Genomic DNA, 25,407 nt, shown 5'->3' with positions numbered 1-25,407 from the left:
TATTTAAATGCCATTGTACATTTATACATGCATTTGTTTTTAAATACACAGAATCTTTATTAAAGGATATTTTTATAAAAGTCTTTGCTTTAAAATCTTTCAGTGCCATCCATTCAAAAGGGTTACTTTTTTTTTTTCTTCAGGCAATGGACAAGTTTCCTCTCTGCTGCATCAACTGCAATTTATGTTTACATGTATTCCTTTTACTACTATTTTTTCAAAACAAAGTAAGTGGAGACATTTTTTCATTTTGTATTTTAGAAGCTAAGTTTGTCATTTAAATACTAGAATTTAGGCCTTATGTCTAAAGTAAAAATGGATATACTATATATAATTTTTTGGTTTTATTTCAGGATGTATGGCTTATTTCAGACATCATTTTACTTTGGATATATGGCGGTATTTAGCACAGCCTTAGGGATAATGTGTGGTAAGTTCTGAACTTCCTGGAACATCATGAGTAAATCTTCGAGTGTTTCTGAATCAGAAAAATACAGTAATTGGAAATGAAGAAACTACTTTCTGTTGTTTGATCAGGAATACCAAAATAAACTCAAGCATCTGATTTCAGTCCTTTTGACTATTCCTCAAAATCTAATTTATTACCTCATTGATTTCTTTTTTACTTTCCTGTTTTTAGTAATTGTGTATAGCACTGTTTTTATTTTCCATACCACAATTAGTTTCTTATTCATGTTGAGAATTGTTGTTTTTGTTTGTTTGTTTGTTTAGTTTAGATTCTTTGGAAAAGATTATTATGTAAACAGGTTAAGGCTTGGCTGAATGATTTTTGTTTGGAAGTTTCTGTTCCACTGTTCATGGAGGTAGCAGTGTCCAGGAGGCAGCACAGTTGACTGGTTATCAGTACATGCTTGGGTGTCTGTAGACTGGGCTTAAGTTCTGGCTGTGCCATCTGTGGTTCTATACCTTGATCCAGTTCCCCAAGCTCTCCAAGCCTCTGTAAAATGAGGATAATATCACTGTTTCATGGGTCTATCACAATCTTCCCTTAAATGGAAGAGGTGATAGTTATCGCCATATAATAGAGTCTCTAGTATGTGTGAAATAACTGGAAAATAAAGAAAGAACTTTTGGAAGCAGCATGAAAAATGGAAAAGACATGGACTGAAGAGCCTGAGAGACCTGGATTAAATCTCCATGCTGCCACTCACTGTTTTTTGTGGCCCTGGGAAGGCATATTAACCTTTCTAAGTCTCATTTTCCAATCTATAAAATGGGCATAGCTTTCAGAGTAGTTATTTGTGATAGTGTCATGTGTGTAAAGCACCAAGTGTAATGCAGGTCTGTTATTAGGTGTTAAGAGATAGCCAGTTACATGGGAGACATGGTGGAGAATTTCTGGGAAGAGCTAGACTTTGGGGGATCAATTAGTCCTGGTTGTGAATCGTATTGCCCCTACTTAATAGCCCTGTTACTGTGGCCAAGTTATTTAACCTTTCTTCCTCAACATTCTCATTTGCAAAACAGTAGTAATACCTACCTTGCAGGGTTGTGATGAGGAGTCAGTGATTGACTGTGGGTAAACATCAGGTGGATGGCAGATGCTCAGTGAGTGCCGGCTGCTGCTGTTACTGGATTGAGGAGGGCCAAGCATCTTGGGCTGTCCTCTTCTGGGGTTGTGTCTTTGTTTCTGTATATTCTTTGGGTTTCTACACCTTGTGTTTTCACCTCAGAGCAATTTCATGACACTGAGTCCTGGCAGAGGTATCTTAAGGGAGAATGTACAAGCAGCTCACTTTTTTTCTGGTTCAGGTTTTTACCCAATAAATGAGGCTAATTCCCTAGTTACCTCATAGGAATGATGTAAGACTTAAGGACTAATCACTCTGGAGACATTTCCAGATAGTGTATAATTCAGAACTACCCCACACACACACCTTTTTTTTTTTTTGTAATTCTACCTTTAGCTATAGGATGGGCAATAGAATAAGGAAAACAGAATGATCTTGTTAAAACCTGGGTCCTGGTATGACATTTGTGGACCTCTTTAGGGTACCAAGATTGCTTTCTTCCTTCATCAGAGGAATCTGTTCTGCAGATTGGTAGTTGCCAGAGATGAAGGTGGTCAAAAGGTCCAAACTTCCAATTATAAGATGAATAACTTCTGGGGATGTAATGTACAGTAAGGTGATGAGATTTAATAATATTGTGTTGTACATTTGTAAGCTGTTAAGAGATTAGTCTTAAAAGTTCTTATCACAAGAAAAAAACCTTTGTAACTGTGAGGTAATGGATGTTAACTAAATTTATTGAAGTGATCATTTTGCAATATATACATATATCAAATCATTATGATGTCCACCTTAAACTAATGTAATGTTACATGATAATTAAATTAAAAAAATCTATACTCAGCCATAAAAAAGAATGAAACAATGCCTTTTGCAGCAACATGGATGGACCTAGAGATTATCATACAATGTGAAACAAGTCAGACAGAGAAAGAAAAATATCATATAATATCACTTACATGTGGATTCTAAAAAATGATACAAATGAACTTATTTACAAAACAGAAACAGACTCACAGATTTAGAAAACAAACTTACGGTTACCAAAGGAGAAAGAGATGGAGGGGAGGGATAAATTAGGAGGTTGGGATTAACATATACACACTACTAGATATAAAATAATCAACAAGGATCTACTGTATATAGCACAGGGAACTCTACTCAATACTCTGTAATAACCTTTATGGGAAAAGAATCTGCAAAAGAATAGATATATGTATATGTATAACTAAATCACTTTGCTGTACTACTGAAACTAGCACAACATTGTAAATCAACTATACTGCAATATAAAATAAAAATTTAAAAAAAATTTGTTCGTATATACCATGTATGTGACCACTGTGTACCCACATATACAAATGACACTGACTGCAAAGTAGTAAAACTAATTTCACCAGCTATAAGGGAAGACAGTTCTCTATATTATAGTTACACATTTTATTTATAGCTGCTGTGATAACCTTTCCTTGTGATAATTAGTTAACCAACTTTGAGAGAAAGATGAATAGGACTGAAAGCTAAATCTGGATTTGTGTTATATGGGAACATCCTATGTATCCCTTGGCAATCAAAAATTTCGTTTAGTATTATTGGCCATCCTTCCTTCAGAATATTGTTCCCCGAACTCCTCTTTATTTAATCTGAGATCTTTCTCTTTTTTTTAATTTTCTAATTTAATTTTATTTATTTTTTTATACAGCAGGTTCTTATTAGTCATCAGTTTTATACACATCAGTATACATGTCAATCCCAATCACCCAATTCAGCACACCACCATCCCCACCCCGCCGCAGCTTTCCCCCCTTGGTGTCCATACGTTTGTTCTCTACATCTGTGTCTCAACTTTTGCCCTACAAACTGGTTCATCTGTACCATTTTTCTAGATTCCACATAACGTGCATTAATATACGATATAAGTTTTTCTCTTTCTGACTTACTTCACTCTGTATGACAGTCTCTAGATCCATCCACGTCTCCACAAATGACTCAATTTCATTCCTTTTTATGGCAGAGTAATACTCCATTGTATATATGTACCACAACCTCTTTATCCATTCATCTGTCGATGGGCATTTAGGTTGCTTCCATGACCTGGCTATTGTACATAGTGCTGCAGTGAACATTGGGGTGCATGTGTCTTTTTGAATTATGGTATTCTCTAGGTGTATGCCCAGTAGTTGGATTGCTAGATCATATGGTAATTCTATTGTTAGTTTTTTAAGGAACCTCCACACTGTTCTCCATAGTGGCTCTATCAATTTACCTTCCCACCAACAGTGCAAGAGGGTTCTCTTTTCTCCACACCCTCTCCAGCATTTGTTGTTTGTAGATTTTCTGATGATGCCCATTCTAACTGGTGTGAGGTGATACCTCATTGTAGTTTTGATTTGCATTTCTCTAATAATTAGTGATGTTGAGCAGCTTTTCATGTGCTTCTTAGCCATCTATATGTCTTTTTTTGAGAAATGTCTATTTCGGTCTTCTGCCCATTTTTGGATTGGGTGGTTTGTTTCTTTAATATTGAACTAATTGAGCTGTTTATATATTTTGGAGATTAATCCTTTGTCCGTTGATTTGTTTGCAAATATTTTCTCCCATTCTGAGGGTTGTCTTTTCGTCTTGTTTATGGTTTCCTTTGCTGTGCAAAAGCTTTTAAGTTTCTTTAGGTCCCATTTGTTTATTTTTGTTTTTATTTCCATTACTCTAGGAGGTGAATCAAAAAAGATCTTGCTCTGATTTATGTCAAAGAGTGTTCTTCCTATGTTTTCCTCTAAGAGTTTTATAGTGTCCGGTCCTACATTTAGGTCTCGAATCCATTTTGAGTTTATTTTTGTGTATGGTGTTAGGGAGTGTTCTAATTTCATTCTTTTACATGTAGCTATCCAGTTTTCCCAGCACCATTTATTGAAGAGACTGTCTTTTCTCCATTTATATCCTTGCCTCCTTTGTCATAGATTAGTTGACCATAGGTGCGTGGGTTTATCTCTGGGCTTTCTACCTTGTTCCATTGATCTATGTTTCTGTTTTTGTGCCAGTACCATATTGTTTTGATGATTGTAGCTTTGTAGTATAGTCTGAAGTCAGGGAGTCTGATTCCTTCAGCTCCGTTTTTTTCCCTCAAGACTGCTTTGGCTATTTGGGGTCTTTTGTGTCTCCATACAGATTTCAAGATTTTTTGTTCTAGTTCTGTAAAAAATGCATGGGTAATTTGATAGGGATTGCATTGAATCTGTAGATTGCTTTGGGTAGTATAGTCGTTTTCACAGTATTGATTCTTCCAATCCAAGAACAGGGTAGTTATATCTCTCCATCTGTTGGTATCATCCTTAATTTCTTTCATCAGTGTCTTCTAGTTTTTTGCATACAGGTCTTTTGTCTCCCTAGGTAGGTTTATTCCTAGGTGTTTTATTCTTTTTGTTGCAATGGTAAATGTGAGTGTTTCCTTAATTTCTCTTTCAGATTTTTCATCATTAGTTTATAGGAATGCAAGAGATTTCTGTGCATTAATTTTGTATCCTGCAACTTTACCAAATTCATTGATTAGCTCTAGTAGTTTTCTGGTAGCATCTTTAGGATTCTCTATGTATAGTATCATGTCATCTGCAAACAGTGACAGTTTTACTTCTTCTTTTCCAATTTGTATCCTTTTATTTCTTTTTCTTCTCTGATTGCCGTGGCTAGGACTTCCAAAACTATGTTGGATAATAGTGGTGAGAGTGGACATCCTTGTCTTGTTCCTGATCTTAGAGGAAATGCTTTCAGTTTCTCACCATTGAGAATGATGTTTGCTGTGGGTTTGTCATATATGGCCTTTATTATGTTGAGGTAGGTTCCCTCTCTGCCCACTTTCTGGAGAATTTTTATCATAAATGGGTGTTGAATTTTGTCAAAAGCTTTTTCTGCATCTATTGAGATGATCATATGGTGTTTATTTTTCAATTTGTTATTATGGTGTATCACATTGATTGATTTGCATATATTGAAGAATCCTTGCATCCCTGGGATAAATCCCACTTGATCATGGTGTATGATCCTTTTAATGTGTTGTTGGATTCTCTTGGCTAGTATCTTGTTGAGGATTTTTGCATCTATATTCATCAGTGATATTGGTCTGTAATTTTCTTTTTTTGTAGTATCTTTGTCTGGTTTTGGTATCAGGGTGATGGTGGCCTCATTAGAATGAGTTTGGGACTGTTCCTTCCTCTCCAATTTTTTGGAAGAGTTTGAGAAGGATGGGTGTTAGCTCTTCTCTATATGTTTGATAGAATTCACCTGTGAAGCTGTCTGGTCCTGGACTTTTGTTTGTTGGAAGATTTTTAACCAGAGTTTCAATTTCATTACTTGTGATTGGTCTGTTCATATTTTCTATTTCTTCCTGGTTCAGTCTTGGAAAGTTATACCTTTCTAAGAATTTGTCCATTTCTTCCAGGTTGTCCAATTTATTGGCATAGAGTTGCTTGTAGTAGTCTCTTAGGATGCTTTGTGTTTCTGCAGTATCTGTTGTAACTTCTCCTTTTTCATTTCTAATTTTACTGATTTGAGTCCTCTCCCTCTTTTTCTTGATGAGTCTCGTTAATGGTTTATCAATTTTGTTTATCTTCTCAAAGAACCACCTTTTAGTTTTATTGATCATTGCTATTGTTTTCTTTGTTTCTATTTCACTTATTTCTGCTCTGATCTTTATGATTTCTTTCCTTCTCCTAACTTTGGGTTTTGTTTGTTCTTCTTTCTCTAGTTCCTTTAGGTGTAAGGTTAGATTGTTTATTTGAGATTTTTCTTGTTTCTTGAGGTAGGCTTGTATAGCTATAAACTTCCCTCTTAGAACTGCTTTTGCTGCATCCCATAGGTTTTGGATCGTCGTGTTTTCTTGTCATTTGTCTCTAGGTATTTTTTGATTTCCTCTTTGATTTCTTCAGTGATCTCTTCGTTATTTAGTAACATATTGTTTAGCCTCCATGTGTTTGTGTTTTTTACATTTTTTCCCCTGTATTTCATTTCTAATCGCATAGCGTTGTGGTCAGAAAAGATGCTTGATATTATTTCAATTTTGTTAAATTTACTGAGGCTTGATTTGTGACCCAAGATGTGATCTATCCTGGAGAGTGTTCTGTGTGCACTTGAGAAGAAAGTGTATTCTGATGTTTTTGGATGGAATGTCCTATAAATATCAATTAAATCTATCCGGTCTATTGTGTCATTTCAAGCTTCTGTTTCCTTATTTATTTTCATTTTGGATGATCTGTCCATTGGTGTAAGTGAGGTGTTAAAGTCCCCCAGTATTATTGTGTTAATGTCGATTTCCTCTTTTAGAGCTGTTAGCAGTTGCCGTATGTATTGAGGTGCTCCTATGTTGGGTGCATATATATTTATAATTCTTATATCGTCTTCTTGGATTGATCCCTTGATCATTATGTAGTGTCCTTCCTTGTCTCTTGTAACATTCTTTATTTTAAAGTCTATTTTATCTCATATGAGTATTGCTACTCCAGCTTTCTTTTGATTTCCATTTGCATGGAATATCTTTTTCCATCCCCTTACTTTCAATCTGTATGTGTCTCTAGGTCTGAAGTGGGTCTCTTGTAGACAGCATATATATGGGTCTTGTTTTTGTATCCATTCAGCAAGCCTGTGTCTTTTGGTTGGAGCATTTAACCCATTCACGTCTAAAGTAATTATCAATATGTATGTTCCTGTGACCATTTTCTTAATTGTTTTGGGTTTGTTTTTGTAGGTCCTTTTTTTCTCTGGTGTTTCCCACTTAGAGAAGTTCCTTTAGCATTTGTTGTAGAGCTGGTTTGGTGGTGCTGAATTCTCTTAGCTTTTGCTTGTCTGTAAAGCTTTTGATTTCTCCATCGAATCTTAATGAGATCCTGCTGGGTAGGGTAATCTTGGTTTTAGTTTCTTCCCTTTCATCACTTTAAGTATATCATGCCACTCCCTTCTGTCTTGTAAAGTTTCTGCTGGGAAATCAGCTGTTAACCTTATGGGAGTTCCCTTGTATGCTATTTGTCATTTTTCCCTTGTTGCTTTCAATAATTTTCCTTTGTCTTTAATTTTTGTCAGTTTGATTACTACGTGTCTTGGCATGTTTCTCCTTGGGTTTATCCTGCCTGGGACTCTCTGCGCTTCCTGGACTTGGGTGGCTATTTCCTTTCCCATGTTAGGGAAGTTTTCGACTATAATCTCTTCAAATATTTTCTTGGGTCCTTTCTCTCTCTCTTCTCCTTCTGGGACCCCTATAATGCAAATGTTGTTGCATTTAATGTTGTCCCAGAGGTCTCTTAGACTGTCTTCATTTGTTTTCATTCTTTTTTCTTTATTCTGTTCCACAGCAGTGAATCCCACCATTCTGTCTTCCAGGGCACTTATCCGTTCTTCTGCCTCAGTTATTCTGCTGTTGATTCCTTCTAGTGTAGTTTTCATTTCAGTTATTGTATTGTTCATCTCTGTTTGTTTGTTCTTTAATTCTTCTAGGTCTTTGTTAAACATTTCTTGCATCTTCTCGATCTTTGCTTCCATTCTTTTTCCAAGGTCCTGGATCATCTTCACTATCATTATTCTGAATTCTTTTTCTGGAAGGTTGCCTGTCTCCAGTTCATTTAGTTGTTTTTCTGGCATTTTATCTTGTTTCTTCATCTGGTACATAGCCCTCTGCCTTTTCATCTTGTCTGTCTTTCTGTGAATGTGGTTTTTGTTCCACAGGCTGCAGGATTGTAGTTCTTCTTGCTTCTGCTGTCTGCCCTTTGGTGGATGAGGCTATCTAAGAGGTTTGTGTAAGTTTCCTGTTGGGAGGGACTGGTGGTGGGTAGAGCTGACTGTTGCTCTGGTGGGCAGAGCTCAGTAAAACTTTAGTCCACTGGACTCTTGATGGGTGGGGCTGGGTTCCCTCCCTGTTGGTTCTTTGGCCTGAGGCAACCCAACACTGGAGCCTACCTGGGCTCTTTGGTGGGGCTAATGACAGGAGTGCACCAAGGAGCACTTCCCAGAACTTCTGCTGCCAGTTTCCTTGTCCCCACAGTGAGCCACAGCCACCCCCTGCCTCTGCAGGAGACCCGCCAACACTAGCAGGTAGGTCTGGTTCAGTCTCCCCTGGGGTCACTGCTCCTTCCCCTGGGTCCCGATGCACACAGTACTTTGTGTGTGCCCTCCAAGAGTGGAGTCTCTGTTTCCCCCAGTCCTATCGAAGTCCTGCAGTCAAATCCCACTAGGCTTCAAAGTCTGATTCTCTAGGAATTCCTCCTCCTGTTACCGGACCCCCAGGTTGGGAAGCCTGATGTGGGGCTCAGAACCTTCACTCCGGTGGGTGGACTTCTGTGGTATAAGTGTTCTCCAGTCTGTGAGTCACCCACCCAGCAGTTATGAGATTTGATTTTACTGTGATTGCGCCCCTCCTACCATCTCATTGTGGCTTCTCCTTTGTCTTTGGATGTGGGGTATCTTTTTTGGTGAGTTCCAGTGTCTTCCTGTCGATGACTGTCCAGCAGCTAGTTGTGATTCTGGTGTTCTCACAAGAGAGGGAGTGAGAGCACGTCCTTCTACTCCACCATCTTGGTTCCTCCTCTGAGATCTTTCTTGATTATCCCAGCAGTCAATGAGGTATGGAGTCATGGGATTATGCAGAAGGTTACTTTTTTTCTTGAATCTTTCTATAATATGATTTAAGGAAGCCCTGGAGAGGTAATACCTTGACATTTACAAAGAAAATGGAATTAATTTAGCTGAAGTTTTTGAACGCATTTCCTGTTGAAATTTCATCTTACTGCCTAACAGTCTTGGCACATTTCCAGTTCCCTGCTGTTCTGGCAATGTCCCAACATTTATTCTTTAAAGGGTTTATATGCCTTCAGTGTTAATTTGTGTTTTGGGGGGAAGGGAAACATTTCACAGTGGAAATGATTAAAATGTCATCATAATACAAAAATTATACATACACATCAGGTTATGTTGCTAAAATGCTTTTTCAGTCAGTAATTGAAAGGAAAATATTTGTTGATTTTTTTAATGTAGGAAAAATAATTATGTTAAGGTGGGAAATAATTAGATATTGTTGTAGACTTTATATTTTGAGCATAGCATTTTAGTTTTAAGGAAATTAAGTTTAAAAGTGTATTATTCCCAAGACATTTACTTTTCTAGAGCGCATATTCAGTATCTTCCTTTTATAAAGCCATATTTTTATAAGCTTATTCTTGAGATACTCATAAGATTAGGAAAAATGATACTCTAGGTTGACACTGTTTTGCTTTTAAGCATATCTCTGCTCAAAAGGGAACAATGTTTTGTAAGTCTGGAAAACTGGATTTGGTTATTGGACTAGTGTTGTATTATGCCGGTTAAATTTTTGATTCTCCTTAAAATTTTATAGATATTTTTATAAGAATTCAGGTTTATTTTTATAAAATTGAATGGTGTTTTCTCTTACCTTGTAAGGACTTGTATATAATTATTTCAAAGTGAATTATCACTATTTTCAAGTATAGTATAATTATTTCATATTAAAAAATAAATGTCTATTCATTGCAAAAATAGGTTTGCTTTGTTTGGGTGGGTTTATAGTCCCACCTTACCCCACTTTTTTTCTGACATGAATCTTGGACCTCATGTTATTTCAACTGTAAATATTTCAGTGTGTGTGTGTGTATGTATGTATATATATGTGTATATATATAAAATGTGCAATGTTTATATACTATAATTATTATATAACTATAATATGGAAGAATGCAGTTATATAACATAATATATAATATTATTTCAGTATATATTCAATATATAAGTATAATTTATTAATATGCTCAAATATTCACTTAGTATTCAGATTTATCCCACACATCCTCATTTCTCTTTTAATACAGTTTGTTTGCATCAAGATCCAGTTTGCTCTCTTTTCCCTTGAAATTATTTAAGAAACTTGTGTTTTGGTTGGTTGGTTTTAATTCCCGTAGAGTTTTTCACACTCTGGATTTTGCTGATTATATCCCTAAGGTGTTATTTAATGCTTCTCTATGTACTTCTTACCCCCCATATTTTCTGTAAAGTGGTAGTTAGATCTACAGACTTGGTCATACTCAAGAATATTAATACTTGTCCAAGAATACTTAGCAGGTGGTTTGTGAACTTTCATAAGGAGGCACTTAATGTCTGGTTGTCTCTGTGAGGTTAGCAGCCACTGATAATTATTGCCTAGCTCAAATAAATCATTAGTGGTTATAATATTCTCGTTCTGTTGTTCCTTTTATATTTATTAGCTGGGATACTTCTCTAAGGAGAAACTTCCTTTTATCAGCCGTTTGGTTCCTTTGAGGTACAGTTTACATACGTAAAGGCAGAAGAGACTTATTTTTTCCTTGCATACACCAGTTGGGCAAATAAAAGTTAGTTCATAGGTGGACAGTTAGGTGTATATGTGTGTATCATTAACTCATGGAAGATTTACTTTTAGACTTTGAATAATGGGCTTAGATGGTAAATTCCTAAATCCAGTGGAGAATCTTCTCTATGATATGAATGACCAACTGTCTTGTTTTAAAGATCCCTTACTACTTGCTGTAAAGAACTATACAGTTAATTCATTCATTCAACAAATACTTATTGAGTATCTTATCATGTGCCAAGTACTTTTTTAGGCCCAGGAGGCAGAAACTTAATTTAACAAAACAGACAAAAACACCCGTGCTCTCTGGTGTTTTGGGTCCCATTTGAAGCTAATTATTCAGAAACTCGTGATCTGCTTACCTGTCTCTCTTATGCATGCCCTCAAATGCCTGCCTTTCTACCAATCACATAGCCTCTACAATTTAAACATAAAAAAAGAAGCCTCCTCTCTAGGGCTTCAAATGGCACTGGGTCGTGGTTCTCAGTCCTTCCCTGAGAGAATCCCCATTCACTTCTTACCGAATTATCCATAAGGTATCATATGGTTTGGGGAACATGTTAATATTGTTTTAATGACCTAGAATAATCTATGCTTAAATTTAAAAAAAACATGTTTTTTTCATTTAACAAATTTTTGTCATTCTGAAATTATTCTTTATAAGAGATTATTTTAATTCATATAGTTCATAATTTCATGCATTAATTGATATTTAATTATAAAAATATTACATCAGGTCAAACTTGGTGTATTACAGTAACAGGTGATTTGCAGAACAAATGACACTATTTTAATAAGTTCAGAGAGAATACTAACAAAAGATGTTATCTTGGAAAACGAATAACTTCCAGAGCAGAGAGCATTTAGTGTTTGTTTGTAAATGATGGATACTGCTCTGTATGTATTTGTTTCAAAACATCTTATTTTATCTTTACAGGAGCAATTGGTTACATGGGAACAAGTGCCTTTGTCCGAAAAATCTATACTAATGTGAAAATTGACTAAAGACCCAAGAAAACCTGGAACTTTGGATCAATTTCTCTTTCACAGGGGTGGAACTTGCACAGCAAAAAAAGCGCAAGAAGAGATTTGGGCTTTAACACTGGGTACTTTGTGGGTCTCTCTTTCGTGGATGGCTTAAAGTAACGTCTATTTTCATTGATCCTAGGTTCTTAACTGACTGCTTTCTCCAACTGTTCACAGCAAATGCTTGGATTTTATGCAGTAGGCATTACTACAGTACATGGCTAATCTTCCCAAAAACTAGCTCATTAAAGATGAAATAGACCAGCTCTCTTCAGTGAAGAGGACAAATAGTTTATTTAAAGCATTTGTTCCAATAAAATAAATAGAGGGAAACTTGGATGCTAAAATTACATGAATAGAAATCTTCCTGGCACTAGTGTTTCTATGTTATTGAAAAATGATGTTCCAGAAAGATTAATTTTTTTCTCTTATTTTTACTGCCATCGTCAACTTATTATGGGACATTTTTATATATTGAACCTGGGTTCTTTTTTGACCTGCCTTTTTTTTTTTCCCCAATTCAACTGCATCCTTTTTTTTTTTTTTTTTTTTACAGAGAGAATTTAAAAATATTAAATCCTGCGTGTAATATATCTGCTGTCATCTTAGTTGGACCAACTTCCCATTTATTTATCTTAAAACTATCCAATTACATCTTAATTCCATCCAAAGAAGATACAGTCTGAAGATAGAGGTGTACTCTCTACAATGCAATTTACTGTACAGTTAGAAAGCAAAGTATTAAATGGAGGAGATATTTGTTTTTATTAAACATTTTGTGATTTAGATAAACTACATTTTAACTGAATGTCTAAAGTGATTATCTGCCCCCTCCCCCCAAGTTAGTCTTACATCTATCTTTTTTGGGTTTGAATGAAGGTTTTACATAAGAAATTATTAAAAACAAGGGGGGTGGGTAATAAATGTATATAACATTAAATAATGTAACGTAGGTGTAGATTCCCACATGCATTTGGATGTACAGATTGACTATGGAGTACTTTTTTCTGATATGATTGGTGTAGAAATGTGTGAATTTGGGTGGCTTTTTACATCTTGCCTACCACTGCATGAAACATTGGGGTTCCTTCAAAATGTGTGTGTTAATACTTCTTTTGGGAAGGGGGATTGTTTTCTTTGTTTTTTTCCTGAGACTCCTACAGGAGCTAAATTTGTAATTTAGAAACATTTAATTTTGTTAATCCTGTCTGGGGCACTTAAGTAACATCTAAAGCATTACTGCTTTAGAATGTTAAAATAAAACTTCCTGACCAAATTGTTTTGTGAAAATACATGTGTTTGCAATTTGAAGATATCTTTTCAAAAGGCAATTACTGAATGCAAATTTTTTACTATACTATAAACCATGCTTTTCTAATACAGAGGACAATTACTTTAAAATCCCCAAACTTGCTTACATCTAGATTATCCAGTACAGTCACAAAGTGAATGAGAAGCCCTTTGAATGAAATTGTGGCACAAAATCTGTTCAGGTTGGTGTACCATGTAAAGTGGGGATGGGTAAAACTGGTTAGCTTACTAGGGGATGAGCAAATAAAGGTTATAGTTTTCTAAGAGAAGTAATTTTAATTTTGAATACATCTTTCTGGAACGATCCATAATGTGAAGTTTTCCTAGAACCATTGAGTTTCTAGTTTAATAGTTTGCTATGCAAATGACCACCTAAAAACAATACTGTATATTGGTATTTTTAGAAAGACTCGAAACAGCTGTAATTTAAACCTTAATGTGAAACTCATGCCATTCAGAGTTACGTAAGGTGTTTTCATTACAAAATATGTTTCTATAAATTAAGAGACTGCATCCTAAAATGTAGCATGTAAGGACTATAAAGGGTGAAAAATTTGATTTCTTACTACTTAAGTATGGCTGACATGAACAAACAGAAATTTTATCAAAAGCTGTAGGTAAATCCTCTTCTTCAAACCAAAATATTAAGTGTAATCTACTGGTTCCTCCATTTTCTCTTTCTTCTCACACCTGCCTTTAAGATATTATAAGAAAAGGAACTAAAAGTCAGTACTTGATGGTTTATATTATGTAACTTTTAAACTACTTGTAAAGTACTTATAAGAACATAGAGTCTGATAGATTGTAAATTGGGTGGCAAGCTTCTGTCTTAATAAAATGAAATTTGTTTCTCATGAATCTTGCAAGTAAGGTGTAGGGTTTTAAAAGAATGAGTGGCTTAGCTGCTTTCAGGTACACCAATTCTTTTACTAAATTGATCTGTATTTAAAGTCCTTTGGAATCTTCACTGAAAAATAATTTTCTAATTTCCGAATACATTAAGAGCTCCATTAAAATGAGTATAAGTCACCTTGAAAAGTCCTTTAAAAAATTGGTTTTGGTTTATGGCTTCCTAGAGGGGCTGGGTGTGTGTATGCGTCTCTTGAAGAAGATGTAATCCACAAATAGTTTAGCTCCCTAGCTCTCAGTTGTAGAATGGTAAAATATGTTATTTAAGTTAATTAAAGTGTAGGGTTTTTGCACTCCATAAATGCTAGTTGTCTTTCATTTGTTAACATTTGCTCAACTTATCAGCTGATGCTTTGAACACTCTCAAAAACTGGGGATTTGTATCCGTAAGCACGCTTCTCCTGAAATTTAGGTACATTAATTAGTGACATTGTTAATACATATATCCTAGTACAAGAGTAGGATAAGGTGGAAGTGTAATGGCTGGAAGGGTGGTAAAGCATTCTTTAGTATATCATGTTGGGCTCCTAGATTGTGCTGAGTTCGCCCATAAATTGAGCCCCACGCCCTTAGAATTCATTATATTGTGGTGATTTCTGAACCTAGTGAACGGTATGCTTGAGTGTTTTCCATTGCGAGTGGACGGCCCTCTTTCTAAAGGCGGCTGCTGCAAATTCCAGTTCTTCCAAAAGCCACTTTATTCAGGGTTTATCCACAAATTGTATTCATTTCGATAAAGCTTTTGTTTCCTAAATGTTTATTGATCACCTTATGCCAAATGTCTTGCAAATAAATATTATTTTAAGATTTCCTGAATTTTTACAAATGTAAAAAAGAAAAAAAGTATTAATATCATTTGTTCAGGAAAAGCTGTATACCGAAGGGCTTCTGTATATGAATTCTGGGAAAGAAAAGCCTATTTGTAACCTATACACTGCAGTTCCATCTGGGTTTTAAGTTTAGATTTCAGCGTGTCTTAGTGCTTCATTCTGTTGATTTATTGGAACACGTAATAAATAGGAGTAGTGACATATGAGAACACAAGTATTAATGTTTTATATCTTCATAAAAATTGCATACTTATGAGGCTATATTTTAGCAATCGAGATGTTAAGGAGATCAGAGAAGTGAAAATTTATAAAGATTGTTTGGAAGTGTGTATAGAAATAGACTAGATTTAGAGGTAGGGTAGTTCAGAAAGTTGACGTATAGCTGCAGAAATTTTATAAAATTTAAATTCATTATGAGGAATAACTCTCGTTCTCTCCTATGAGCATTTTCTAAAAGCCATCTAATTTGACGTTCTCTTTGGAACAGTAGGCAGAATTGTGCAAAGACAAAAGTAAAGTTTTAAGTTTCACTTAAAGTTATAAGTTCTTGTTTCACTGTATTAGGAGATGGAAATAAACTTGTGAAGAATGTTTACCTTGAAGTACTGGTGAACGAGTCTTGCTAATAATTGACTGATAAAGCAGCATTCTGTGTGTTAACTGTAATTCATCAGTTTAGGTCATTTGAAAGTTATAAACATTACAAGTAAGAGCTTAGGCAAGGAAGAAATAACATGGCGTTCTATTTGAAGGACAACAAAGTATCTTTGGAAAAGCATTCCCACTTGGGACTTTCAACTGTGTCAAACATGAATCTATAAATCCCCACAGAGTACAGACAATCGGTGACAGAGTTGAAAGGAAACAGTTAATGCTCAATGATTACTTCCATTTTTGTACCCACCCGTGATTTGTGTAGGCCATATTCCAACTGGCTTTTTAGTAATAGAAATCCAGTGCAGTATAATGTATCACATTTGAAGTTCTAATCTCATCTGTTAATCTAACTGAAGTTGGATTTTTAAAAAGTAATAAAAAGTCAAATGTTCTTCCCTTGGATGCTTTATTTCTTTCCTTTTTGAAACAGGTGAACCAAGCATAAGGGATAACCCATTATTATTGGCACGCATATGAAGAGATTACTAATAGCTTTCCACAATTAAATAAAGCAGGGGTCAGCAAACTTTCTGTAAAGAGCCCAATAGGAAATATTTGAGGCTTTGAGAGTCGTACAGTCTCCGTAACAACTGCTCTACCATTGTAGCACAACAGCCATGGGAGAAAGTACATCAACTAATGAGCATGGCTGTGTTCCAATAAAACAAAAACAGCCAGTGGGCCATAGTGGGCTGACCCCTGAACCAAAGGATTTAAAATTTGGGATTTGGTTTTTCCCCCCAGCTTTATATTTTGAAAAAAAAAAAAAGTACAGAAAATGGAAAGAATGGTACAATGAACAAGGTTTGTCTTTTTAAGAAATAATTTTTCTCTTTTATTATCATTCCTTTGACTTTCTTTATATACAAGCTCTGACTCCTGCATTCAAACCCCACTACCCCTATGCCTGTCATTCTCCTGATTGGTAATGCATTGCATTTGTCTAGTACTTACTACTGTTTCACAACAGTTTCACATATGTTTTCTCACAAGTATCCTGTGAAGCTGATAGGGTAGACAGCTACATTTTATAGGTAAGAAACTAAAGCAGCTAAAGAGTTTCTTATTTTTAGCCCAGAAGTAATCAAAATTAGGGTCCTATTGTCTTGACTGGTGGAACTGTAAAATGGGGGTATCACCTCTCCAGCCTATGGAATAGATAATATTGGAAATATTGTCATAGAGATCATATCAGAAATGAGTGTTCTATACCAACGGAAGGGATTATTTTTATTGTACTACTTCAAAATTAGTGGTTAGTTTCTCCAGGTCTATTTGTAATTTTTTTTCATCTTCGGTTTTAACTAGTTATTTAAATTATTGTCAACCTCCTTCGTTCTTTTCTCCCCTTGATTTTATTACCAGACTCAGTTGACACATATTATACTTGGCAATTCCTGTTAACCAAATAGTTATATTGGTACAAATTTGAGTTACTTTTGATCTCTTTAGTGAACACTTTTTTTGTCTGATAGGAAAACTAGGAGTATAAAGGAATCTGCTATACAACCACCTTCTGGATTTCAAAGTGAGAACTTTTATTAAATACCTAATTTACAGTTTAACATTAGAAAAGGGGGAGGGAATAAGCTTGCATTGGGACACATGGAGTCAAGGTGGTAATGTAGTCTACAAACGTTTTTAAAGTTATTTGCAAAGTTGCATGCTTAAAGTGATAGGGGTTTCAAATTTAAAAAATGGAGGACATGGTTGTAGGGAGAACTTGATGTCAGTCATTTAAACTGGCCAATGTTGCAGTTCTTAGTGGCTCAATCTAAGCCACTAAGATTATGGGACTTAACCTTGGAGGTCACTGAAGGGAAGAGAGGGTCTAGAGAGTAAGACGTGGAAGGCGCATTCCAAGTTGGAGTTGGTCAGACAGGTCCGCTGCAGGCTAGAGACCCAGAAGGGTAGGATAGACATAAATAGGTAAGTGTCATAGGTGTGGTAGCTGCAGTAATGGTGGCATGAAGATGCAGGCTGTGTGGTTATGAAGTTGTCCCCGGCAAAGACATGGAGGTGTGAAGCAGCAAGGCCCTGTTAGGATGACTGCAAGGTGTTTAATGCAACAGGAGTGGAGAGACGGAGGTGGCAAGAGCCAAGGCTGGAATCCATGTGGAAGGACGACCTGGTGGTGGATGGAGAACCTGATGTGCCACCCTCACGGGCTTGGGTAGAGGTTTCAGAGAGCCACAGAAGGTTTTCAACAGCTGCTAAAAATTGTAACAGTATTAAATATTTTTAAAACTCAAAGTACCGGGCTTCCCTGGTGGCGCAGTGGTTGAGAGTCCGCTTGTCGATGCAGGGGACGCGGGTTCGTGCCCCGGTCCGGGAAGATCCCACATGCCACGGAGCGGCTGGGCCCGTGAGCCATGGCCACTGAGCCTGCGCGTCCAGAGCCTGTGCTCCGCAACGGGAAAGGCCGTAACAGTGAGAGGCCCGCGTACCGCAAAACAAAACAAAACAAAACTCAAAGTACCTTCTCAGTGGTCAGTTAATGTAAACTAAGAAATGAACCAGCAAATGAAAGTGCCTGCTTTACCCTGGAGGTTCTGCTCCCTGCCTTGGAGAAGATGGTGTATAGTAACCTGGAAAGGCACAAGGAAAGGAAAGTGGCCTCTGTGGAGTAGGTAAGGAGGATACAACTTGGTAGGCGTGGAGGCATTTGAGAGCTGCTGCAAGAGAGCCGTGTCACTCGGGGCACAGGGGTAGAGCTGGAACGAGTTGAGTGGAGGACATCTGACTAACGGGGGGGAAGCTTGTAATGACTTTCAGGTTTCCACAGGACCATGAGCTATGGGGGAGGAAACCCACAAACAATTATGAATGTGATAATGGAACTGAGTTGAGTGGCTTTAGATCACAAAGCCTTTTATTCTAAATCTATCTCTAGTCTTTTCGTGGGATTTAAAAGAATACATTTTAAAAGTTATTTGAATCCTGATTAAAGTTTAAAATACAAAAGTGAGTGAAATCAGAAACCATAGAACTGAGAAAAAAATATTAACCATCCCTTTCAGTTGTTCCTAACTTTTCTGTACTGTGACTCAAATAGTTTGTTGATTTGTTTGATAGCCTTTAAAATAGCATTTAAACAGGGCTTCTGACATAAAACTGCCATTTGCTCATCCCAGAGCATGACTGTCTTCAAAATATTTGGGCAAAGAGTGTTGGTGAGAAGCCTGGCAGCTACTCATGAGGTGGGGATTAGAGGCAATAAAAGTTCACAACCTCAGTGTTTGCCCAAGAGGTTGCCTGTAATGTCTATTTTCCGGAGGAATTCCCTGCTAATGAGGAGGCCAGTTGGCTGTTTGCCTAGTGCCATCTGGAGACCTGGAAGTGTCACCGAAGTTTGTTAGGCTTTTGAGCTGTTGACTTTGTGGACTTCTCTACTGACAGGTGGTGACCTTCACTGGGTTGAATGCAGAGACCTATGGCGTTGGGTTTGACTCCTAGTGTTCAGGCAGAAATGACGTTCAACCCCTTCCCACACCTATTTAATGGCCACCTGGCCTTCCCTGCCATTTGGTGACATCCATTCCACCCACACACCCACCCCAGATTACTTCTTCCTGTCTGTCAGTTCTTGCCCAATCTGGCTCCATCCTGTATGTGCCCATTTGATGAAGACTTAGCATGAAGCAGGGTCAACTTGCATTTCTGAGGGCCCAGACAAAATATCCAGTAGCCCCCTTCCAGTGGTTAACTTTTAAGTCTTTACTGGTTTGAAGGACTTGTTACCCTACTTACTAGATGAGAAGACAGATGATCATAATGCAAGAAATTCGGAATCCTGTGTAAAGCCCAGCTCGGGGCTGCCTGTCAGCTCTTTTGTCATTAGTGGCTGTGAAACCATATAGAAATCTAAAAGGAAAGCTCAGTCCACTTTTTCTGCTTGCAGTTTAAGTGAAAAAAGATTCTACTGGGAGTGATGCTGAAAATCTCTACACATTGGTGTGTTTTACTTCATGACTGGGGCAATTTTGCTTGCATAGAAAGGTCTTTGAAAACTCTCTCTGTAATAGTACTTTTTATGTCTCTAAATCGAAATGGCTCAGTTCTGACAATTTTTACATTTAAGGTACAACGTAGGAGGGGGTTTCAAATAGCTCTTGATTATTCTCTTAAATTATTTGGGCATATGTTTTTAATTGGCACAAAATTAACCAGACTAAAGAAACCGGTCGTTTTTATTCCATCAAGTTAATGGTGAGTGGCTTATTTAATAAAACATGTCTGTAGTTTAACACAAATAGCACGTACAGCTGTTTGTCAATCTTTTTGCCTATTTGAAGCATCTTACACTGTTTTACTAAAGGTTGGGGTCACAAAGAGGGGAAGTCCGTCATTTTAAATCATCCTTCCCTAAGCTACTCAAGTCACCAGCCACGCGTTAGGCTAGGTGGGCGCTGCAAGCAAGCGCCCTTCACGGCTGGACGAAGGAAGTTTGAGAAAGCTGAGAGGAGCGTAATCCTCGATTTATTTATTTATTTATTTTCTGCTCCGAAAGCAACCAGAGAGAAGATTCGCTTCATCCCTACAGAGAAACGATTGTCCGAAAAGCACATAGTGATTTGGTATCGGGGATCGCTCGCATCGGGTTCCTGGCCCTGAGCTCAGAGCTCTAACCACTGCCGCCTGCCTTCACCCACGTGTGCATCGGGGAGTTGCAAAGTGAGTTTTCAGAATACAACAAGGCGGGAAGTCCAGCCCTGATCTTCCGGAGCAGCGTTTTGGGGGGCCGGAGGCGCGGTGGCGCCCGTAGAAGGGCTCCCTCGGCTCTAGGGCAGCGCGGCTGGCCCAGGGTCCTTGCCTTCAGCCTGTTCACCTCGCTCCCCTTCCTCCGAAGTTGCGGAGGTGCCGGGAAGAGGAGGGGCCTCGCCTCGGGCGCCCGAGTGATTGGCTGCCCGGGGCCCCTGGCGAGGTCTGTGCGGTCCAGCCCGGGTGGAGAGGGGCGGAGCGGCCACTGCTCCAACCACCGCCGCCACCGCCACGGTCGCAGCCGCCTCAGCCTCGGCCGCCGGGCAAGTAGCTCCGAGCGGCTGCTGCTGCCTGGGCGCGCCGACGCGGACCGCGCTCTGCTGGTTCCACGCCCGAACCATGCCGGGCAGCCGCGCGTAATCGCCTCTCCCGGGTCGCCGCCGAGCCGACCCTGTACACCGTCCCCCGCTAGGGCCCAGATTTCGGTGCTCCCAACTCCCTCGGTCTTCGCCGGCCCCTCGCAGTCATGCCCCGGGTGACTGCGCTTGGGGTCCTTGTGCCATTGCTGCTGCCTCTCCTGCTACTGCTGCTGCCGCTGCCCCGCGACGCCTGGGGGCTCGGGGAGCGCTCGGACGCCACCTGGGACTACTCGGTGCTGCAAGGCGAGGAGAGCGCGGAGCAGCAGCTGGAGCATTACCATGACCCGTGCAAAGCTGGTAGGTGCCGCCGCCGCCGCCGGGGATGTCCGGCAGAAGTTTGTCTTTGAAATGCAAATGAGGTGGTGGGCAAGCCAGCTCAGCCGTGTGTGGGGCGGGTCTCCCCTCCCCTCCCCCCCCCCGAGATCCCTCGAGCTCCCCGGGGAAACAATGTCCCAGAGGGGCTGCTTAAATAACACTCCGACTGGGACGTCCCGGCCCCTGGTTTGCGGCGCGCACAGGGTGGCGGCCGCGGGAGCGTTCTCCAAGCGAATGAGGGCGGGTGCCCGAGGCCGAGAGGGCTCCCAAGGACTGGGGCGGGCGCCGGAGTCTCCTGACAGCCAGGTGGTCAACACGGGCCACCGTCGGTCGCGCTGGGCTGGAGCAGAGGAGCGGGAGCCGGGCTGGGCGCGGCGTTCTCAGGCTCACACGGTGTTGCTGGCTCCGATTTCATGGCATTTGTAAGTTTCACGCAAAGTTTCCCAAGATCTTGTGGTTACTCTGGGGAAGAGAGTATAAAAAGCGAAAAGCTTCACAGCAGGCAAAACGAAAGAGGTAGACGAGGGGGAATGTGTATGACTCAAGTTGCCGCAAACTTCCCTGTAGCCCCCTCAGTGTGGTTGCGCCTGGGGGTCTCCCTGGGCCGGCGGAGATGGAAGCCGTCAGGTGCTCTAACCCCGCCAGGAAGCCGCGCCCCGGGACGCGGGGGTCTTTCTGGCGCACCTCGCGGCCCGGGCACTGCAGCTCCCGCTTCCCACTAACCACCAACCGGCTTGTGTGTCCCAAGGGGAGCAGCTTCCGAGCCGGAATAGTTGAGGCGTCAGCCCCAGAAGGGCCCAAGCGCATGTTCCAAAGAAAGCCGATGGGTCTGGGACAGTTCCCAGCTGGCACAGAGGGATACTCACGCCCCCGAGAGCGGACGGTCTCAGAAGCCCGCCGAGCGGCTCCTGGCCGGTGGCCAGGGGCCGCGGGTCCTGGTGTTTATCTCTAGGCAGGGTCCGGCCGCTTCACTTGGCGGCCCGCAGAGATGAGCGGACCAAGGGAAGCTCGCAGCCTCCATCTGCAGAAGGGCAGGGTGCTTTTCTTCCGGTTGATGAGGGAAATGCCGTGCGTGAGCCAGTGTGGCCCCGTTCCCTCACTCCCTGGAAAACTCTAGTAGCCTCAGTTTCCTCATCTGAATTGGGGACAGTAATTGTAGGAGGACTCAGATAATCTATGGGGAAGTTCTCTGCAAATGGAATAATTGTGATGACACTGTAATTATTTGTGTTGTCACTGCAGCGAGTGTGGTCCAGGCTGGGGGTTGGGCAGGTCAGAACTGGGTGAAGTCTGGGGGAAACCAGGTTCCTGGGAGGCCGGAGGACCTAGGAGAGTGTGAGACTTGAGAATCTTGTGAAGGTTGAGGATCATACCAGGTTTGAGGGTCCTGGGCTTATGCTGCAGGAAGATTCCTCCAGTATAGCCATCTATTGCTGTACCTTGTGGGGCTTCTGAGTTAGGAAGGAGGGCAGAGTTGATTCCTGGCTAATTTGAGAGAATATCAGCAGGTAGTATGCCCTGACTAAGGTATCTCAGTTCCTCATGGGACCTCCGTCCTGACCAGGTTGAAGAGTCTCTGGAGCACTGAATATGCCCTTGCCTGAAATGAGGGGCACTGGGGCTGCAAAACTGGGATGGGGGCGAAGTGATCAGCCATCACCTGCACCTGTCAGGTCCTGGACTTTACTGGATGTGAACTGGGGCCTCTGGGAGGCAGTGTGGGCAGCTGGGGCCTGGGCTGCGGCAGCAATCAGTGTGTTTGGGAATGTATCGAGCACCTCTGGGTTGCTGGGTGCTGATCTAGGGCCTGAGAATCCCGGTGAAAGAGGCATAGTTCCGTCTGTGAGGGCTCTCCAGCTCCTGGTCTCAGCCTTGTGGAATAACACTAAAGCAGGTCTGCCTGTTGGGGCCTCATTTTTCTCCAATAATTTTGGAGAAAATGCTAGATAACCAGGGCATGCGTGTTCTGTGACTCTTCACAGACTGGACAGGATGGGCAGCAGGGCTGGAAAGTAGCTGTGTGGTTTCAGCCAGCTCCATTCATCCTCCGCAGCCATCCTCCATATTCCCAACCCCTTGACCTCTCCTTCATCCATGCTGATGCTAAGAGTGACCAGAAGAGGGCGATGGCAAGGGAGACCTAGGGGAAACGTCCCATCAGTCTACTCATGCTTCTGGAAATTCCCTGAGCAAGGGAACCGCCTTCTGGAAGGACAATAAGCAGTTCACCAAGGACTGGAGACTCAGTGTAAGAAAGTGCCTCTCGGCTTGTGGGGAACGCTGTCTTTCCTGGTTCCATATTCAAACCAAACCTTAAGGGGCAGCCTTTCCTCCTATCACAGTCACATGCTAACTCCCTGACTCCTCCAGCCAGAAGTCCTCTGCCTAGGACCTGCCTCGGGGCTTCGAACCTAAAACACCTCCCACCTGCCCCTTCATGTGCTGGGGCGGGGGCGGGGTGTGTCTTCATTCTGCTGTGGATGCAGAGTACAGACAGAGAGCATGGGGTCTGTTCCTGGCCTCTCAGGACCCGTGTTCCCTGGCAAGGCCCTCCTCTCTGGCCCTTAATTCCTCATCCATAGAGTGAAACTGTTGGACTAGTTAGGGTGGCAAACTGACAGGTCCAGGGAGCTGGCTCCCTTAGTCCACATCCGCCGTCTTGCCCTGCGCCCTCTTCACTCTTTGTGGGCGCTTGAGTTTGTGCCCCTGGCCCCTTCCTTCTCAGTGTTCTATGGTTCTATGACCTTTGCTTCCAGCTCAGGATCTCAGAGGCTGAGCAAACGGGTCTGTGTTCTGTCATTTACAGTTTTATCATTTACACATTTTACTATTTACTCTGTCATTTACAAACTGTGTGTGACCTTGGGCAAGTCACTGAATTTCTCCATGCCTTAGTTTCCTCATTTGTAAATGAGGATGATTCCCAACAGACTAATGTGCTTAGGACAGTACCTGATGTGTAGTTAAGTACTTTATAAACAGATTTCCTAGAAACTTGTGAAAGAACATCTTCATGCTGACCTTTGAAGTAAGTTTTAAGGTGTAAAATTTAAATTTACTAGCAAACAATCTATTTGTTGCTGTAAAAAGGGACGCTTTTAAAATCAGATGATTGTGGAGGGGGAGTGGGCCTGGGAAGCCCTCCTGGCCTGGGGCTGGTAAAATGCGTGGGACTTCCTGGGTGTGGTCTCTGTCTGGTGGTCCAGGGCTCTGCTGTTTGTTTTTCATCTGATACTGTAAGTGAGGTCAAGAGTTCAACTGACAGTAAATTACAAGACATCCTTCCAACCACCAGGGCCCTGAGAACAACTTTTGCAAAGCTTCTGAGGGCTTCTCCTGGTTGCTTGCCCTCACCCATAATTCTTTAGCTGCGTTCAGGGCCAGAGGCCTGGATTCTTTTCCTGACCCTGCCTCTTACTCTTCGTATGTATGGCCTTGAGCAGGTCCTCCACGTCTCCATGCCTCAGTCTCCTCATCTGCAAAATGGGGGTGGGAACAAAACTGCTTGCCTTTTAGGATAGACATAAGGCTAGTTGTAGCTGTACTCCTGAGAGAGCAGAGTCTTAGACAGGACTTGTGTGTAGATAAATCATTTAGGAGGTGACCCCAAGGAGCAGGGTGAGGGAGCAGGGCGAGTATGACAGGGAAAGAGGAAGTCCAATGAAGGGAGTGGAATTGAGGTAGCTGCTTTAGGTGATGGGGCCATGTCCCCACCCGGCCCTTCCATAAGGCCTCCCATAATTATCTGCCCAGGGAATAGGAGGCTGGAGCATTTATCCAAAGGCTGCTGTCCTTCATTGTTTGCTCCCTTTTCCAGTTCCTATTCCTGTGTAAAAAACTACCCAAACTCTGTGGTATAGAACAACCGCCATTTTACTACGTTGGTGGGTCTGTAGATCAGGAGTTTGGAAAAGGCACAGCAGAAGTGGTCTACCTCTGCTACCCAGGGTCTGAGCCTCTGCTGTGAAGACTTGCAGGCTGGGGGTGACTTGACAATTGGGAGCTGGAATCATCTGGAGGCTCTCTTGTTCTCTCACATCTGTCAGTTGAGGCTGGCTGTTGCCTGGGGCCTCAGTTGGACTGTTAGCCAGAACCTAGAGGTAGCCTCTCTGTGTGCTCTCCATGCGGGCTGATTAGGCTTCCTCACAGCATGGCAGCTAGATTCTAAGTGTACACATCCCAAGGGAACCAGATGGCAGCTGTATTGCCTTTTATGACCTTGCCTCAGAAGCTACATATCATCACTTCCACCATAGTCACAAGCTCTCCCAGATTCAGGGGAGGGAACATAGCCCATCTCTCCACGAGAGGCATGTCGAAGTCACATTGTT

At 40.8% G+C, this 25,407-nt stretch overlaps 2 protein-coding genes across 3 annotated transcripts in view; both read left to right on the top strand.

The window, feature by feature from the left end:
- Nucleotides 1-16,032, top strand: part of TM9SF3 (transmembrane 9 superfamily member 3) — a 75,629-nt gene extending 59,597 nt beyond the window's left edge. The window contains exons 13-15 of the mRNA XM_082611353.1: nt 144-227; nt 354-430; nt 11,846-16,032. Coding sequence (XP_082467479.1) covers nt 144-227; nt 354-430; nt 11,846-11,913 — 229 coding nt within the window. The 3' untranslated portion in view covers nt 11,914-16,032. The remainder of the gene's footprint in view (nt 1-143; nt 228-353; nt 431-11,845) is intronic.
- A 4,615-nt stretch (nt 16,033-20,647) lies between these two features.
- The window catches only part of TLL2 (tolloid like 2), a gene marked incomplete at its 3' end in the record, with an annotated part of 136,566 nt that continues 131,806 nt past the window's right edge, over nt 20,648-25,407 (top strand). For both annotated transcript variants that reach the window (XM_082604196.1, XM_082604197.1), the window contains exon 1: nt 20,648-21,058. In XM_082604196.1, coding sequence (XP_082460322.1) covers nt 20,869-21,058 — 190 coding nt within the window. In that variant the 5' untranslated portion in view covers nt 20,648-20,868. The remainder of the gene's footprint in view (nt 21,059-25,407) is intronic.

Source organism: Mesoplodon mirus (assembly GCF_964341445.2).
Source record: "Mesoplodon mirus genome assembly, chromosome: 2".
Taxonomy (NCBI): Eukaryota; Metazoa; Chordata; class Mammalia; order Artiodactyla; family Ziphiidae; genus Mesoplodon; species Mesoplodon mirus.
The sequence above is the reverse complement of the archived record's forward strand: the minus strand, read 5'-3'. Positions and strand labels throughout refer to the sequence as shown.